At 43.8% G+C, this 19,696-nt stretch overlaps 1 protein-coding gene across 1 annotated transcript in view; it reads right to left on the bottom strand.

Annotated features, from left to right (window-relative positions):
- Positions 1-12,716: 12,716 nt before the first annotated feature.
- ECM2 (extracellular matrix protein 2) overlaps positions 12,717-19,696 on the bottom strand; it is an 80,714-nt gene continuing 73,734 nt past the window's right edge. Inside the window, exons 8-10 of the mRNA XM_089674921.1 lie at positions 17,977-18,116; positions 14,271-14,597; positions 12,717-13,131 (exon numbers count right to left, since the gene is read on the bottom strand). Of these exons, the coding sequence (XP_089531047.1) occupies positions 12,951-13,131; positions 14,271-14,597; positions 17,977-18,116 (648 nt within the window). The 3' untranslated portion in view covers positions 12,717-12,950. The remainder of the gene's footprint in view (positions 13,132-14,270; positions 14,598-17,976; positions 18,117-19,696) is intronic.

The following is a 19,696-nucleotide window of genomic DNA, read 5'->3' as shown; positions in this document are numbered from 1 at the left end:
ACATCTTTTTTTTATCCTTGTGAACCTCAGCACCCCAACCAATCTTCTTGGGGGTATATGCATCTTGGAAAAATGGGGATTTCCGATTGCTTTCACATCCTGGCTGAGGACTTTCTATCGAGAACCCTCTGCCACGGTTCGCTATCTTTCTCGACAATCCTCCCCTTTTCCCATTCACAGGGGCACACGCCAGGGATGTCCTCTTTTCCCAATACTCTTTATCTTGGCTTTGGAGCCTCTACTATATCTCATAAGATCTAACCCGGATAGCAAAGGGGGTTTCAGTCGCCCATCAGTCTTTTAAAGTTAGCGCATTCACGGATAACCCGCTCTTGACCTTGACTCAACCGCACACTACAATACCTACCTTTTCTCCATCCTCAACTGCTTTTCCAACATCTCTGGCCTAATAGTAAATGAGGATAAATCATCGGCCCTCAATGTCTCTCTCCCTAAAGCGGATATTGACTCACTGAAACTAAACTGCAACTTTGCTTTTAGAATATGTAGGGATCAACCTTACTAAATCCTTCCACACTCTCTACGAAGCCAATTATATCACAATTTTTTGTTCTTTTAAAACCTTACTTACGTCCTGGTCTTGGCAACCCCTTTCATGAATTGGTAGAATCAACGCAATGAAGATGACTATTCTTCCAAAGCTCTTAAACCTATTCCACACCCTCCCCATTCCAATCCCCTCTTATGCCCTTAATTTCAAAATTACACTCTACATTTTATCTGCGCTCACAAGAGACCTCGGATCACCATACACACTATGTTCATACACCGAAAACAAAGGGGTCTGGGAGTCCCTAACTTTTCCAAATACTATGTGACGGCTCAAATCGCATCTCTGACCTCTTTATATGCAGCACAGCAGGCCCCCGTATGGGTCACTTTGGAAGCACTTTCTTGCTATCCGGTTTCTCCTAGCTCACATTTATGGCTCCCCTTCGAAATCTAGGCCCGCCATAGTCAGCCCTCTATTGGCCCACACATTATGCATATGGGACTCCACTAGTGATATATAATCTAGTGGTCTAATATCTCCTCATTTACCACTTCTCCCCCTCTTCGGCAACCCTCGGCTTCCTCCTGGCCTCTATTCCCCCAGCGCCTTCTATGGGTGGGTTTCCCACAAACTTCAGTGTGTTCATTTGTTCATCACTGGTCGCTCCTTTTACACCTGGCAGGAACACACTGAACTCTTTTGATTTTTACAAATTAGACATTGAGTGACCTCGACTCTCACAGACTAACTTATCCCTATTTGAACACATTTGCCATTGGAGGCCCCTTTCCTCCAAACTTATTTTTTTCCTTTACTCACAATTGACTAATCTTCGGCACCCAAATAATCATACCTACATTTCCAGGTGGGAAAAGGACCTCAAAAGTACCAAAGATATGGGCTGTTGGTCACAGATATGGACAACCCTCCTGCTCTATCATTATCCTTACAATGGAATTAGCCTTTAAATCTGTTACAAGATTGTACTTGGTCCCATCCCGTCTTGCACACCTCCACCCTTCTATCCCTGGTACCTGCTTCCAAGACTGTACTACCCTGGGAGACATCCTACATACATGGTGGACATGCCCTATGCTCTCTTGGTTCTGGTCAAAGGTCCTTTAAAGTCTTACACTCACTACTAACTTTCCCTTTCCCTAGAGATCCTTGGCATGTCCTTCTCCACCTGAAACCCCCAGGCTGTTCAAAACACTAATTCAAGTTGGCTAAATACGTACTATTGGCAGCTAAACAAACTATAGCAAAGGCCTGGAAACAACAATTGATATCTTTTAAGGAAGTCCATCGTCGCCTAGACTTTTTCCTGGTAAATGAAAAACTCTCTAGCCTCCTCTCTGATACACACGAGAGATTTCTTAAAACATGGACTCCATGGATCCAACATGCCCATCCAGCTACTGTACATCAATAGATAATTTTATTTCACTATAACTCTGGTGGACCTATAGCTCAGACTCGGGTGTTCTAGACATTCTCCTCTAGGTCCTTTCTTGTCTCCTTCTCCTCCTCCTCATCTTTTCCTTTTCTTATTATTTTACTGGCTTTTTCACAGGGATGATTCATGATACGTTCCACATTTTTTGGTTCAACTATATACTTTGTGCATTTTAAATGTTATCGCTTTCGCTGTTGTCAGCTGCTCGGCCATGGGTGTATAGTTCTTCTTACGCCCTTATACTGAAGTATACACTTGATATGTTTGATGTTTCTGCTATCTCTCCCTTGACATACAAATTACTGGTCTCTACCTATGGATATATGTTCCAATGTACGATCGAAATTGACTGTTACCGTTTATCGTTACTTCATTTTTATGTACATGATAGCAGTTGCATTTGTACCATTTAAATTAAAAAACTACTCAATAAAACTTTATTGAAAGGAAAATCCAAATTTTGAGTGGTCACTAGAACAAGAAGAGAAGGGAAATCTTCCAATAGGGACACTATTTCTAGTGACTACCAGAGATATCCCTCATTTTATAGGGATTTCCTGTTTATGGGACAGGAAGTGAAGGGAAATCTCCCCAATGGGACACAGATGGCAAAAAAAGCTGCCAGAAGTTGTAACCCTCCCTTTATCCAAAATGGGGGAAAAAAAGTTTTGCCTTTAGTTCTACTTTAAATAATCCAGGGGTGCCAGAAATTCTGATGTAGAGAAGCTCATTTAAGTTTTGTGGCACCAAGGTCACTGTACTATTGCACACTTTTCTTGCCTGCCTTCAGGACCAGGCCATTTAGCTAGGACTAAAGGCATTTTTTATTCTGGCCAAAAAGCTCCTGCATTGTCTAGCACATTGGCACTTTTGAAGCACTTACCTACTTCCGCTTCTCCTTTTTTTTTTTTTTTTTTTCCACTTGCACTTTTTTCCACAGCATGTATACATTTTACTCACTCCCGATTTAGTAGGGTGTAGGTCCTCGGACCTGCCCTGAAAGTCTGGGGGGGGAGGGCATGTGGCCTATTGGTCAGCTTCCCTCCCCCCAATGGGGGATCACCTTCAGGGGAGCCTCACCTAATATTTGGGTAGGCCTTGCTTTGACAGGCCTTTCGAAGGAAGGGGTCTGCCTGGCTTTGGCCAGGTGGACCGTGAGTTTCTCAGTCCCTTTCAAAAGCCTTGCACCCCAGGGAATCCAGGCTAGGGCCCTTTCTCTTCAGAGGAGGACCGTGTGTACACCCTTCGTGTGCTCGCATTTTTATGCACGGTGTGTTAAATTTTGTTATTGAGTTTCACTACATTGAGGAGCAAGGACCCTAGGACAAGGACCATGCCATTAAAACAGGAAGTCCTAACTAAGAGGAGGTCCACCCTGCTACAGACAGGTGAGTATAATACCTCTCCTATGGCAGAAGATGTACTGTTGAAGTTTTTTCTAAAAACAAGTTGCCAAAAAGTGCAATGATCCCAGCAGTCAAGGTTTAAGGAGCCATTTCCATTGAACTACATTGAGACACAGCCAAGGAATTTGCTAGTCAAACTCTACTGAAAGCTTTAATAGTATTTAAATTCATTGTCAAACACTGTGCAGAAAGATCCCCCCCCCCCCCCCACTGTGCCCTTTCCTCCAACAATCTCTTCAATCCTGGAAATGCATTTTTCATAAGTAACGAATGTTTATTTTTGTTCGTGTCATGCAGTTTTAAACACAAAATGTGATGTTTCCTTAATTTGGATTTTCTTCTTTTGTATACCTTTCCTACTGAAAATTGCGTAAAAAAATGACGTGGTAGGAAAGCTATGTAGCCAAAATATTGGACAGACAGGACTGGGGAATGTAACGTTCTGGTGTTCTGGGAGGGGAGGTTACGGCTCCCTGGTGTTTGTGGTGCGGTCAGATTGCATGAGAAAATATTGAACAGACGAGCGCATAGTTCAAACGCTGCGAGAATTGGGAAACATCTAAGCGTTGGGTGTTTTTTTGTCTGTAAATGTCATTGTTCGTTTTTATTGTCTGTTTTAACGAGCGGCCCAATTCTTTGGCAAATCAATCCAATCCAATTTGCTATAATTGCTTTTTGGAGCATAAGGGCCTAAGACAATAAAAAAGGATATATTTTTTAACATTCTAACATTAAAGGCAAACTATAATGGCTCCTGGACAATTTTATTTTTATACTCTTTACAAGTTTATACTTAATCTTTTATATCTTCACTACTTATATGGCATCTGTATTTTTAAAAAATAAACAGTGATCCCCTTGACGCTGGCATGGGCCAGCACTTTAAATGATGCTAATTGATACCATGATGCCAGAGGCCAGTAAGAGGACCTTGTGATTGGCTGCAGAGTGCTTTCATTATCAGGAGCCCACTCTACTGGCTCCGGATAGTATATGATAGCTCAGTCACAGTTCTGGGGGTGCCGATGCAGCACACCCAGGAAATATCAGCTAATGCATATACTGTATGCTGGATGTTAAGGCCCACCTGCCCTACTGTTGCATATATGCATATTGCTGTTGTAAAGGGATTAACTGCCTAATTGATATGGATATTGGAGTGCATTCTGGGCTTGCTAATAAGAAGGCCCAGCACTGCCCCTCAACTTGTTGACTTCTTCACTTTAATAATCCAGGGGTCCATATCTGTAAGCAGGAATAACGGGGAGCACCCTCCTCTTAATTTTTTGGTTATATATGAAGATTTTTAGAGTATCCACAAGTACACCATCTGCTGGCTGCAAGAGTAAAATGAAAGGTAAAGTGAAACTGCAAGCAAACTGCTAAATACCCAGTATAAATGTATATACAATATGTGAACTGGTTTACCTGCCAAAACATTTGTAATTTTGGCTTGCCATGCTTGTGATATACACAGTAATCTGCAAGTTCAGCATTATTTCTTCTTGACTCTGCACTTTGTTCACTGTACTGAGGTATTGATTTACTGTCCAATGGGGAGGCTGGAGATTTAGGATTATTATTATTATTATACAGTATTTATATAGCACCAACAGTTTGCTCAGCGCTGTACATTACAATGGGAGACAATACAGGAGACAGTACAATAACAATACAATGCGATACACGAGGGGTTCGAGGGCCCTGCTCCTTGGAGCTTACAATCTAGGAGGGAGGGGTTAGTGGTACGGGAGGAATCGCTGTGGGGGATGGAGTGGTAGGAAGAGTGTAGGAGATCGGCAATTAGCAGAGGGCAGGGTGTGCTTCCCTGAAGAGGTGGGTTTTCAGGGTGCGCCTAAAGGAGAGGAGAGTAGGTGATAGTCTGATGGATTGGGGTAGAGAGTTCCAGAGGAAGGGGGAAGCCCTGGAGAAGTCCTGGAGACGGGCATGGGAGGAGGAGACCAGGGAACTAGAGAGTAGGAGGTCTTGTGAGGAGCGGAGAGTACGTTTTGGGTGGTATTTGGATACCAGATTGGTGATGTCGTTTGGGGCAGTATTATGAACAGCTTTGTACGTCAGTGTTAGCATTTTGAATTTTATCCGTTGAGCAATCGGAAGCCAGTGGACGGATTGGCAGAGGGGAGTGGCCGCAGTATTCAGGATAGACTGAAGCCGGGATAGCCTGTGGTGAGGTAGGCCGGTGAGGAGGGAGTTACAGTCGTCAAGTCGTTATATGATAAGGGAGTGAATGAATTGCTTAGTAGTTTCCGGGGTTAGGATCGGACATATTTTGGAGATGTTGCAGAGGTGGAGTTTACATGAGTTTGTCAGCAATTGGACCTGGGGCTGGAAGGACAGATTGGAGTCTAGGATGACACCAAGTACTCTGGCTTGTGGGGTGGGACTGATGGTGGCATTGTTGGTCGTGATGGAGAAGTCAGGGGGGGTGCGGGCTAGGGGGAAAACTAGGAGCTCGGTTTTGGAAAGGTTCAGTTTGAGGAAGTGGAGTGACATCCAATCCAATATGTCGTTCAGTAGGCTAGTGATTCGGAGACTGAAGGGGTGAGGCGAGGGGTCGAGACATTATTTGTGTGTCGTCGGCATAGAGATGGTAGTTGAAGCCGTGAGAGTGTATCAGTTGGCCAAGGGAGGAGGTGTAGATAGAGAAGAGAAGGGGCCTGAGGACAGAGCCTTGAGGGACCCCAACAGAGAGGGGGAGTGAGGGGGAGGTGGCAGCGTTATAGGTAACACTGAAGGAGCGCTGTAATAGATAGGAGGAGAGCCAGGAAAGAGCGGAGTCTCTGAGGCCAAGAGAGTGTAGTTTTTTGAGGAGGAGGGGGTGGTCAACTGTGTCGAAAGCCGCGGTGAGGTTGAGGATTAGGAGCACTGAATAATGGCCATTAGCTTTGGCGGTTAGCAGGTCGTTGGTGAGTTTGAGTAGGGCAGTTTCGGTGGAGTGTAGGGGACGGAAGCCAGACTGTAGGGGATCAAGGAGGTTGTTGACGGTGAGGTGGAAACTCAGGTGATTGTAGACTAAGTGCTCAAGGAGTTTGGATGCAAATGGCAGCAGGGAGATGGGTCTAAGGTTGTTCAGGTCGGCGCGATCCAGGGAGGGTTTTTTAAGTATGGGAGTGATGTGTGCATGCTTCAGAGGGGAGGGGAATGCGCCAGTAGAGAGGGAGAGATTAAAGATGTGAGTGAGAGAGCGTAGAATGGAGGAGGAGGGAGATCATAGGAGTTGTGAGGGGACAGGGTCAAGGGGGCAGGTGGTGAGGCGGGCTTCAGAGAAGACCTTAGTGACCTCTTCAGTGGTAGCAAGGTCGAAGGAGTGGAGTGTTGAGGGGGTTTTAGTGTGAGGAATGTTAGGTGGGGTGGAGGTCTGGACAGTGGCAAGGTCGAGGGAGAGGGGTGTTGAGGGGGTTTTTGTGTGAGAGGTGCTAGGTGGGGTGGAAGTCTGAGCAGCGGCGATGTCCCTACGAATTGCGTCGATCTTGTTTTTGAAGTGGTTGGCAATCTCGTGGGTGGTGAGTGAGGTACTAGGTGGGGGTGGAGAGATCACCTAGGAGGCTTGATTTCTGAATCAGAAAATGAGTTGCGTTTTCTCTCTAGCTGTGCATTGTGGACAATGTGTGTAAATCATAAGACTGGCTGTACAGAATTGAAAGTTCTTTGACAGGGCACATATGTAGTATGAATTTCATCTGTGTATTTGGCTGTTTGCCCAGAGTTTTGCTTCTGTGATTGCTTGTCATGAAGGGTTGCCACCTTTTCTTCAAGCTAAACCAAAACATTTTAGCGGTGCATGGCAAATGTTTTATTTTGTAGTACACACGATAGTAGGGATGCACAGCTACCATTTTTTTTTTACAGCAAGTACGAGTACTGATATTTTTTTTTTTTTTGCACTCGCCAATGCCAATTATCGGTGCCTTCAGGCAACTGTTTTGTTTACACTTCAGCTGTCAGCAGGGGAACCCCTGTTATGGACTTGGTGACCGCTCTCCTTAACCACTTGTCCTCCTGAGGATTTACCCCCCTTCCTGACCAGGCCATTTTATGCGTTACTGCACTGCATTACTTTAACTTACAATTGCACGATCATGCAACGCTGCACCCAAATGACATTTACGTCCTTTTTTTTTACCACTAATTGAGATTTCTTTCAGTGGTATTTAAATCACCTGTGTGGTTTTTATTTTTTTCCCCATTACAAAAGGACCAATAATTTTGAGGAAAAAACAATATTTTTGACTTTTTGCTATTAAACCTGTCCAGTAAAAAGAAATTTAAAAAATATATTTTGTCAAAAATTTATACCAAAATGTATTCTGCTGCATGTCTTTGCTAAAAAAAAATCCCAATGCATGTAAATTAATTGGTTTATGTGAAAGTTATAGCGTTTACAATTGGCGGTAAATACACTGGGATTTTTTTTTTTCACTAGTAATGGCGGTGATCAGCGGCTTATAGCGGGACTGTGGCAGACATTCTGACACTGGGGGGGAGGGACTGACTTGATGTCATTGACATCCCCAGTGACACCAATACAGTGATCAGCTCTAGAAAAAAATAAAAAAGCACTGACACTGTACTAGTGGCACTGGGCAGGAAGGCGTTAACATGAAGGGTGATCAAAGGGTTAACTATGTGCTGGGAATGTTTTACTAGGAGCCTGTGTGTGATTCACTGTAAGCACACTGTTGTGGATGGCTGTGCTATGCACAGCCATCCACAGCAGTGTGCCCGAGCTGATAGGGAGGAGGACTGTTAGTAAACAAAACAGTCGTCCTCCCCATCGGAGATCCTCAGAAATCACCAGGCGCCGGCGGGTAATTACCGGCTGGGGCCCGGTGATTGACAGCTTTGAATGGCGGCGCGTGCCCCTTACCCGGAAATGCAAAATCACGTATATATGTACGTGATTTTGTGCACCGCTGCCGCCCTGTAGCAGTGCTACAGGGCGGTTGGCAAGCTGTCAAACCACTTTGGCTCTCACACTTGTTCACCCCTTATGGACCACAGCAATTTTTACATTTCTGCTATGGACCTGTTATATTTGGCGATAACTTTGTCATTACTTTAAGAGGAGTTCCAGTCAGTTTTGTGCTTATTAAAAGTCAGCAGCTACAAAAACTGTAGCTGCTGACTCTTAATAAACACACACTTACCTGTCCCAGGGTCCAGACGTGATCACCCACACTGTCCCTTTTCTGCCTCTTCTCTCTCCTGCGCCGGCATGTCGGCTGTGACAGCAGGCGACTTCACAGCCGGGTGCCCACTGGGCATATGCGAGTCGCACTGCACATTCTGATTGGTCCAGCAGTCTTCTGGGACCTGTGAAAGGTCCCAGGAGACTGCAGGAGAAAGGAGTAGGGCCAAAGTTCGGCTCACTTTGCCACCACGGTGAACTGAGCCGGAAGTGGGAGTGGGTACCTGTCAAAACCAGGTACCTGCTCCCCCCCCAAAAAAAAGTGCCAAATATGGCAGTGGAGGGGGGGAGGAGGCAAACAAGTGGAGCTTCCACTTTTGAGTGGAACTCCGCTTTAAGATAACAACGTAATACATACAGTATATATTTCCACAATCCTTCAATTAAATGTAACAAAACTAAAAAAGCCGTGATAGTTTAAAAATAAATAGTGTTACTGAACACGAAAAGTGAGCATTTTATTCTGTAATTTGTCCTATTTAAAATAACACTAAAATTGTGATTCTGGTACAAAGCAGAGAAAAGTTATTTACAAATAAAATAAATTTTTTTCAGTTTTGCGCTTATTTCAATGTGAAACGTATAGATATATGTTAAAAGTGTAAAAATAATAATTAAAACTTTTGTTTTTGTTTGCTTTGTTCATTATTAATAGTTTATTATTTTCCTGGGTTTTTTTTTGCTCATTTCTAATTTATAAAGTGAAGGAGAATAAGGAGTTAATTGGAGCTGATTAGAGTAAATTAAGGGTTAATACAGGGTTAAACAGAGGAACATTTACTTTTTGTTACTGGACAGGTTGCTGACTTCATCTGCAGATTGAAGTTCATCCCGTTTGATCTGTAGATGAATAAACAGAAAGATACAAAATGAAACCATGTTTCTATTTATCTTTCTGTTAGCCACCTGCCCCAGAGTATTTAACCCCCCCTTCCTGACCAGGCCATTTTTTGCGTTACTTTAACTGACAATTGCGCGGTCATGCAACGCTGCACCCAAATGAAATTTACGTCCTTTTTTTCCCCATGAATTGAGCTTTCTTTTGGTGGTATTTGATCGCCTGTTCATTATATCTTTTTTGCGATATACAAAAAAAAAGGCTGACAATTTTGAGAAAAAAAACAATATTTTTTACTTTTTGCTATTAACCACAGCTGATCACGTGATGTGGTAAAACGCCAATCACAGCGGCCTTTTACCATTTCTCCATTGACACAGCAGATCACCAGGTAAATGCAGTTGCAGGTTGACAGCTGCACTTTCCTCACGCTGTCACAGCATGAGGAAAATACTGCCGATAGTCGGCAATTGTCAGAAAACAGATCAGCACTGATCATCAGGGCACTGCAGTGCCCAGCAGTGCCACCCATGAGTGCCAACCGCCAGTACCGCCCAGCATTGCTGCCAGTCAGTGCTCAGCAGTGCCACCAGTTAGTGCCGTCAGTCAGTGCCGCCTATCAGTGCAGCAGCATCAGTGCTGCCTATCCGTGTCCATCAGTGCTGCCTATCAGTGTAGCCTCATCAATGCACATCAGTGAGTGAGAAAAATTACCTGTTTGCAACATTTTATAATAGAAACAAAGAAACTTTTTCTTTCAAACTTTTTTGCTCTTTTTTTGTTTATAGCTCAAAAAATAAAACACCCAGCAGTGATTAAATACCACCAAAAGAAAGCTCTATTTGTTTGAAAAAAATGATAAAAATTTCATATGGGTACAATATTGCATGAACGCGCAATTGTCTTTCAAAGTGCGACAGTGCTGAAAGATGAAAATTGGCCTGGGCAGGAAGGGGGTATAAAAAAATGTAAAAATCAAATTTCATCATCAATTTAGGCCAAAAAAACCCAGTATGTGTACATTAATTGGTTTACATGAAAGTTATAGCATTTACAAATGGCGGTATAGATACTGGAATTTTTTTTTTAAACTCTCTTTACTAGTAATGGCGGCGATCGGCGACTTATAGCGGGACATTCTGACACTGGAGGGAACTGATTTGGTGTCACTGACATCCCCAGTGACACCAATACAGTGATCAGTGCTAATAAAAAGCCTTGGCACTGTACTAATTGCACTGGGCAGGAAGGGGTTAACATGGGGCAATCAAAGGGTTAACTGTGCTGGGTGTGTTTTACTGTGGGGCGGTGTGTTTGTGCTTCACTGTAATCACACTGCTTTGCATGGCTGTGCCGTGCACAGCCATCCAAAGCAGTGTGCATGAGCTGACGGAGACAGGAGAAACCGTTCTAGCCCCCTTCAGAGATGCTTGGTAATCACCCGGCCCCGGTGAGTAATCACCGGCCGGGACCCAGTGACTGACAGCTTCGGCTGCGAATAGCGACGGGTAGGGCGCATGCACGCCCCATACACGGAAATACAAAATCACATATACGTGATTTTGCGCACCCGTGCCGCCCTGTAGCAGTATATCTGCTATATGGTGGTCCGGAAGTGGTTAGGGACTGAACAGTGCTGCTGACAAACATTGTCATGCTACTACACTTCAGCTGTCAGCAGGGGAACCCCTCTAATTGCTGAATGAGTTATCGGTCATTAAGGATGCTGCGGCCCGCTATTTAAAAACCTGTAATTGCTGGCTTTTTGTTTTGTGGTGTTTTTGCTGGCTTTTGTATTTATTTATACTTTATCTTTTATTTATATTTCACCTGTCAGCGGGGGAATGCCCCCCCGACCGCTAAAAGAACCAAGCCTGAAGGTATCGGTTTCAGGTATCTGAGTACTTGCACAAGTACTGATACCCATGCAAATGTTTAGTATTGGCACTGATATTGGTACCGCTGCAATTCTACACTATAGGATCGTAAACGTCCTGAAACACCTTTGGGTGCCGCAAGGAAGAGGAAGCTAGACAGGAGGGGTGGCATTTACTAGAACCAATCTTCTGTATTTTCCTCTTGCAGCTTTCAGCTGATTCAGGAGGAAAATGCAGCCAATTGGTTCTTGTAAATGTCACCCCTGCCGACCCTCTTGGGGAGCCACAGTTTGTTTTGAATAATGTTTTCGGGTTTCAGGTGGATTGAAACCCAGACGCATGAATCAAAACCCAGACTGTCCAGGTATATCCCGGACAGGTGACAACCCTACTGTCATGTGCACAGCAACTCCACTAAAACACCTAAAACTGCAAGGGAAAAAATATTTGCTTGTTTTCGCTCCCACCCTTTAACACTCAGAGCCTGAGAAACCACACCTGAGCACAGACAAATTATAACGGGGGTGCCTAGTCATATGCAAATATCAACATAAAAATTAACTTTTTCTTTTTGAGGGGGTATCTACAAAGCATCTTGACTGTGGCCAGAGATAAGAAAGGGAAACTATAGTGGTTTTCGGTCTGGAGTTTTCAAAACCTTCTATTCATACACAACCATCTTCACATGCCCAGGGGCGGACTGACCATTTGGAAACTCTGGCACTGCCCCAGGGGCCCGGGGTCAGTAGGGGGCCCCATGAGATGCCCCTGGTACCTTTTTCATAGGCTTTTTTGAGTTTGGGTAAGGACACAGGGGCCCCATGTTCCCCTATGGCCCGGGGGCCCCATGAGTTGTCACTCCACCCCTGCACATGCCATAAGAGACCCACACCAATAACCCTCCATGAGTCCAGCTGCAACACACCAACCCACCACTTACAAAGCCTAGCATTACCTCTCATGTACAGTACAGAGCTGAGCATGACCACCCTAGGTCAGGAAGTGCTAATGATATTTTCAATAAACTGATTCCTGCGTGAAATTGTGTTTTCGTCTGCATGTAGTTCAGCTTTAATTGGCCTCATATTCCTTGGTGTAAGACTGTTTTAATGGGACGTCCTGGGAGTTTGTAAATTTTATAGAAGCATTTAGCTATATTTATTGACATTCTGGTAAGGGGATAGTCATAATTTCTATATACCAGTGCTAATTTTTAGGAGTTTTCAGTTGGTGAACTCTTATCCTCTGAGCTATCCAAGCATAATAGTAGGTCACAGTTAAGAATGGTCTATCCAATGCAAACTCTAGGTCACACTCAGAATGACCTAATTTTGGATCTAGATTCAGAATGGATTGCCACTTCCAGTCATAGTCTATCCTCCATGAACATCCTAAATAATGAAGTGCACACTTAACTTTCTTGAAACACCTTTATTTATCCATATATTCATAGGTAGGTTCTGAAGATGAGTACCAGCACTCATCATATACATACAAGTCTTCAGATTGAAGGACATTTATTTCTGTGGATGCCTGCTCTCGTGTTCAATATACAGTAGCTTTATTTTGTCCTTTCCTAGCCTTATTTTAATACTTTGTAAAACTTTTTAGTAAGGAATTTTCTTTTGTATTCTTGAGATGTTCCACTCTTTAATATTCCTCATATTCATCAATTTGGGGCCTTAGGATGATGCTGTAGTAAGTCTTGATGCAGGAGAATGCGGTGGGTGGTATGTGGCGCCGATTGATGTAGTTGTTTTCCAGATGTACAGACACAAGGTTGGAATCTTCAGATATTCTTGTATCACAGATGGAGTTCAGTGGCACATACCTTGGAGGTAAAAGAAAGAAAATTTGTATTACCAACAGGCTCTGTCAAGGCTGTGCCCACCTATATGACCATCTTTGTGGACACTGATATCACACCTAAGCTTGTTGGAAATTCTATTCGAAAACCATGGCTATTATTATGGACTTGCTCCTCCCCCACCCCCCTTCCCACGGCTATGACAGCTTCCACTCTGCTTCTGCAAAATAAACATTTGTGAGGTCAGATACTGGAATAAGAAAAGAAGATGTTGTGTAATCGGTGTTAAGATTCATCCCAAAGGTATTCAGTAGGGTCAAGGTCAGAGTTCTGTGTAAGCCACCAAAGTTCCTCCACAGCAAACTGGTCAAACTATGTTTTCATGGAACTGACCTTCTGCACAGGGGCACAGTCATGGTAGAACAGAAAAGAGCTTTCACCAAATTGTTGGCACAGGGTTGAACCCGCATGATTGTCTAAACCAGGGGTCTTCAAACTTTGTAAACAAAGGGCAGTATATTGTCCTTCGGGCTTTAGGGGGGCAGGACTGTGGCCAGCAGGAGTGGAAAGTTTCCTGGCATTAGTGGGAGTAAACATTGCCACATTTTTTGGTATTAGGGGGAGGAATAGTGCCCCATCATTGGGAGGAATCATTATTGGCGTCAGTTGGAGAAATGGTGCCCCATTGTTGGTGTCATTGTCAGAATAGTGTCTTGTATCAGTGGGAGGAATAGTGCCCCAAGGGTCGGATAAAGAAAAGGAAAGGGCCTCTTCTGGCCCCAGTGCCATAATTTGGAGACCACTGGTCCAAACTGTCTTGGTATGCTGTAGCATTAACAGTGAGAACAGGGGAATTTCAGGCAGGGATGACAACACCCATCTTCTCCCCCCCCGTGACAATATGCATGTGCCTCAGCATGTCATCAGAGAAATGGCTGCATGTAACCAAGAACACAAAGCCAACCCCCTGATGATGCACCACAGCACATGCACTGTAGAGTACCCCAAGGCCTCCTGGGATTAAACTGTGGTTAACTGGGTACATTATTCTCCCTTAGGTGAGAATCCTGGGAGGATGGAGAGGATGATGGTCCTCTTTAAGGACCAAATCCACAATGCATTTATTCACTGTAGAAAGTCTAGTTTTTTTTAATGTATCTTACCTGATTTTATTGAAGCTAAGACGAAGGACCTGCAAAGATTTCAAGTTTAGAATGCCACGTGGTATACTTTGCATGTAATTATTATCCAGCAAAAGTTCAGTGAGAGATTTGTACAGGCCGAAAAATGACACCGCATGGATGCCATCATCCTTTAGGTGGTTGTGTGAAAGATGAAGGAACTCCAATCCTGGTTTCATGTGAGCAAATACATAGCCTGGAATGAGCTCAATGTGGTTGTGATGCAAGATAAGCTGCTTTAATCCCCGAGGTAAAAAAGATGGAACATGTACCATTCGGTTGTGAGACAAATCAAGGGACTCCACATTCCTGTGGGAACAAAAAGCACATTACACTGGTGTAGCTTCAGAGAAAAAGGGTGGCCACCCAACTGATAAGTAATTTGCAGTGTTTAACAGTGACTATGGAAGCAAGGCATGTCCTAAGGCAGGGGTGCTCAACCTTTTACGTAAAAGCGCGAAGGCCACTTAAATGATTTGGTAACCAGTCATGGGCCACAATGAAATGAAATGGTTCAGAATTAGATTTTTTTTTTTTTTTTCAACTTTGAATAGCATAATGAACATTTTTCTCCTGCAGCTGCTGAATGCCAGTGGGAGTGGGAGGAGGAGATGCCGGCTTTCAGCAGTGGCAGGAGAAAAATGGAAAGGGCTGACTCCTGCATTTGCTGCCCATCCTGTCCAAGTATAAAACAGAATGCGACAAGGAGGCCACACAGGACACGCTATGCCAGTGGTTGGGATGGTGTGGTTATGGACTTGCTCCTCCCCCACCCCCTTCCCATGGCTATGACAGCTTCCACTCTGCTTCTGCAAAATAAACATTCATGAGGTCAGATACTGGAATAAGAAAAGAAGATGTCTTGCAATCGGTGTTCAGATTCATCCCAAAGGTATTCAGTAGGGTCAAGGTCAGAGTTCTGTTTAAGCCACCAAAGTTCCTCCACACCAAACTGGTCAAACTATGTCTTCATGGAACTGGCCTTCTGCACAGGGGCACAGTCATGGTAGAACGGAAAAGGGCTTTCACCAAATTGTTGGCACAGGGTTGGACACGAATAATTGTCTAAACCAGGGGTCTCCAAACTCTGTAAACAAAGGGCAGTTTATTGTCCTTCAGACTTTAGGGGGGCAGGACTGTGGCCAACAGGAGTGGAAAGTTTCCTGGAATTAGTGGGAGTAAACATTGCCACATTTTTTGGTATTAGGGGGAGGAAGTAAAAACACATTTAACCTATAGGAATTTACTGCCCCCAAACCGCAAATGTAAACAAGCCTTACTGTCCTGAGCCCCCTATAAGATTGCAGACGTGCTGCAGTTTAACCATAGCGCAGTGCATCTGCGGCTTTCCTGAAGGTTAGATGCTCTTTGCCATAGACTTCTAATATGTCTTGCAGGTGTAGTGCATCAAGAAGCGCACCAAACAGGATATAATAGTCTATGGTTTAGTGCAGCTAAACTGCAGGAAAGCTGTGGGTGCACTGTGTGAAAGCAGGTTAATGGTTGTTAACCCTTTTACAGGTGCTAATATGCCCCTTGCAAAAGCAAAGAGGTAGAATTAGTGTTTGTGCTCCCTCCATGACCGTCTGTTTCCTCCTCTGTCGCCACCAGCTCATTGCATTCTGATGCTCTGGGATGGCGGATTGGCACATCGCAATCAATGGGTTGCCGACTCAGGCATGCGCTTCCCTGGTTTTAGGTCGAGGGCCATATCAGAGAATTCCAAGAGCCAAGTGTGAATTCCAAGTATGGATATTTTCTACAGAGGTACATTGGTCCAGCTTTGACCCATGTAACTAATATAGCATCCTCCTAGATAGGTGCTAGGATTAAGCAAATTCAGATCTAGTTTACTGTAATCAGTGCAGCTACATGTGATTAGTAGGTCTGTTCAGTGTTTCACCTGCTGCAAGTTTGATTGCACTTTATGCTTCTTAGAGAACTGATCTCTGGAACATAGGTGTGGAAAAAGGCAAATGAGCATCGTGAATACAGCTCTGGCCAATCTTGGGGAGGGTGGCCCTAAAGGCTGCTGGGAGTCAATATAAATGCTTTGAGATATAGAACTACTGGGTCTTGTCCTGGAGGGGAGTGTAGCCTGGAGGGATTGCCATGTGCTTGCTGTTCATGAGGCCTGAGCTGAGCTGGCTGAGGGGCCTGGATGGTGAAGTTACAGAGCTGACTGAGGGGTTGTTGCCTGAAGATCTAGTTTGGTATCACAGGAAAAAAGTGCATGGATGTTGGAAGGAGGCAGCCAACTTTCCAAGGACATTTTGTGAGTACAGACGGCTGAGAGAGATCTTAGAGCCTGGGTTGCTGTCACCTCTCTGGAGATAGTTGGCTGTGTGTTTGTGTAAAGGGACATCGGCCGGTGTTCTGAAAAGCTCAGTCTATCCAATTCCTTGTGAAGGGATTCTGCTCTGATTTCTCAAAGAAGGAAGCTTTTGTGCTTTTAACTACTGCTACAAAGCCAAGTCCACAAATTGCTTTTGCTAGGATTTTGTTGCTTCAGTTCTATAGAAGAATGTGTATTGTCCTCATCTTGTACATAGTTACTTTTGGAGTATCCCACTCAATTCTCCAAGTTGGCCAAAAATAGAAACATAAAAAAAAACACCCCTAGATTTGTCATTGAGCCAGAAAGTGACTGTGATCGTGTGTCTGGCTATGGGGGAATTACTAGGAAGAAGAACCCAGGCAAATTTCTAGGGGCTCCTACAGGGGTAGCGCTACATACATATACCATATCTAAGGGAAACCTCTAGAAGCTGAATAGCACTGTAGTAGACCCTGCTACTCTGCTGATCTCCACTAGCTTCCATGTCCCTGCTGCATTGTTAACATAGGCTGTCAGCCACTAGGCATGGCACTATTCAAAGAATGCTTTTCATTTTCTCATTAAATGCAAAGTATTCTGTAATTGGACAAGGTAGAGAGTGAGATGTCACTGCATGGCCTCAACACCTTTTCCTATTCCAGAACATTTTGAGGGGCAGACTCTCAGCACAGGACCCAGAAGGACCCTAGTGGAGATCACTGGAGAAGTGGTGTCTACTACAGTGATTTCCAGCTTCTAGAGCAGAGTCCACAGGGGTGCCAAGGCAACAACTTGATTTGAACAATCCTATGTTAACTCCTGTGTGCAGAGAAGGCAAAGAGCTCAGCCTGCACCTCCTCCCGGCCTGGGAAATTTGGAGGGGTTTGTGCTAGGAGGAAGAACTGGGGGGAATTCTGCTTTACTGACTACATTTTAGGGATTGTTCACACCAGGTGTATTGTGGTAACCTGCAAAATCACACTTTTACCCATACCACACAAAAATGTGCTGCCTTTTGCAGACATGCACGGGTGCCATTAATTCTTGATGACACCCCACGTATCTAACAAATGTGTGTACAATCACACCTTTTAAAATGTATGGTACTTGTGTACTATGTGTTTTGGTACTGTCAATTTTATATCATGCCGGCACCTTTTTGCACGTTTCACATGCATAGAGAAGCTCAAAAAATGCGACGTGTGGGAAATAATGTGTGACTGACAATTATATGGGAAAAATTTGCTTTTTACCTGCAAGCACATGTCTATTGTGCCTGTTGATATATGCCAGCCTTGCACATAGCAACCAAATGAAAACAGATAAAGCGACACTTTACAGGATGCTTTACAGTATCCAGCCTTTACTCACATAAGGTGGATCCAAGCACGAGGAGCGATGCCATCTTCCATAAGCCTGTTGTTACTCAGAGCAATAATACTCAAATTAAGAGTTTTATTGAGAATTCCTTCATGCACTGCCTCAATCCGATTATTGTCCAAATGTAGCTCCTGCACAAAACAGAAAAAGGAAATCTGAGTAGTGATGTGTGGAAAGACATCTGACTAGTATTAAGAGTGCTGTGTTTCCAATGAACTGTTGCTCGTGTTTAATGGTAACATGTCTTCAAATTAAAGTCAGACAGTGAATGGAGTACAAATGAGGAGCACAACTCCCTTTAGGATCAGTCTAGTGTGGCTAGAACAACCCAGGTTGGTGGGTTTACAGTCTGTGTTTAACTTTGTAATGTTACAATTCCTAGCAAACATTATATTTTTTTTGTTTGATATACTTGGACTTATTCTCAAGCCCCTTATTTAAAATGGCACTGTATGTATGAATGAATGTGTACCTTGATCCTGGAATAATTAGTGACTTTCAAACTATAATATATGGCCAAGATATTGTGAACACCCGACCATCAGATACACTAAATGCAGTGGCGTATTTACCACTAGGCAAAATGCAATTTTCAAGGGGGCCAGGGGATGCTGGTGGTGGTGGGGGAACGCCCACTTTTAGTGTTGCCTAAGGCAGTACAAGAGCTAAATACACTACTAACTAAATGGCCAAAATGTTTGTGGATATCTGACTATCACACCTACTATATGGCCACCTGGCCATCACAGATAAGTGGCAAAATGTTTGTAAACATTATGCTCGCTTACTATACGCTCACATGCGATCACAGATACTATATGGCCAAACATTTGTGGACATCTGACCATCACACCTCCTATATGGTCACCTGGCCATTACAGATACTAAATGGCCAAACGCTTGTGGACATCTGACCACCACACCTACTATATGGTCACTTGATCATCACATATACTATATAGCCAGATGTTTGTGGACATCTGGCCATCACACCTACTATATGGCCACCTGATCATCATATATACTATATGGCTAAAGGAATGTGGAACTCGCTCCAAACTCTTTAGTTCAGGTGTTTCCTCATGAAGAAATACTGGTAATGCTACAGCATACAAAGACATTTTGGGCAACTGTGTGCAACCAACTTTATGGTATCCATATTGGGAAGGCCCTTTTATGTTCCATAAAGTCTGTGCACAAACCAGGTCCCTAAAAGACATGGTTTAACCAGTTTGGTGTAGAGAAACCAGAGTGGCCTGTGCAGTTCTGAGTCCTGACTTCAACTCTACTGAACACCTTTAGGATGAAATGGGATGCTGATGTTGGAAAGAACTGTGAGCCATGTCTTTATTTTCTTACAAGTATTTCACGTGGTGTTCTAGCTGTTTAAGCACAAAATATCTTCAAATCTTCCAATATTTAGTCACAAAAGGACACGGGGGCACAATTCATGCTAAGATTCATGGTTTTGGAACCAGATGGCCAACAGGATTAAATAGGTCAGGTATCCATACGTGTTATAGTGTAAATCAGTGGAGGAGCTTCAGTCTGCTCTCCACAGCAGTTCCTACATTAGGACCAATTATATATAATGGGCACCAGGGATACATAGTTATTAACTTGTTAGAAACACTGCGGGCATTATCTATAATTCTTCTCTCCCTTAAAGAACTCTTAAAGGTTTACATTTTTTAAATACCAAACATGTCAT

Source organism: Staurois parvus, unplaced genomic scaffold (genome assembly GCF_062004578.1).
Source record: "Staurois parvus isolate SC_StPar_1 unplaced genomic scaffold, SC_StPar_1.0 ptg000154l, whole genome shotgun sequence".
In the NCBI taxonomy this organism is placed as follows: domain Eukaryota; kingdom Metazoa; phylum Chordata; class Amphibia; order Anura; family Ranidae; genus Staurois; species Staurois parvus.
The sequence above is the reverse complement of the archived record's forward strand: the minus strand, read 5'-3'. Positions and strand labels throughout refer to the sequence as shown.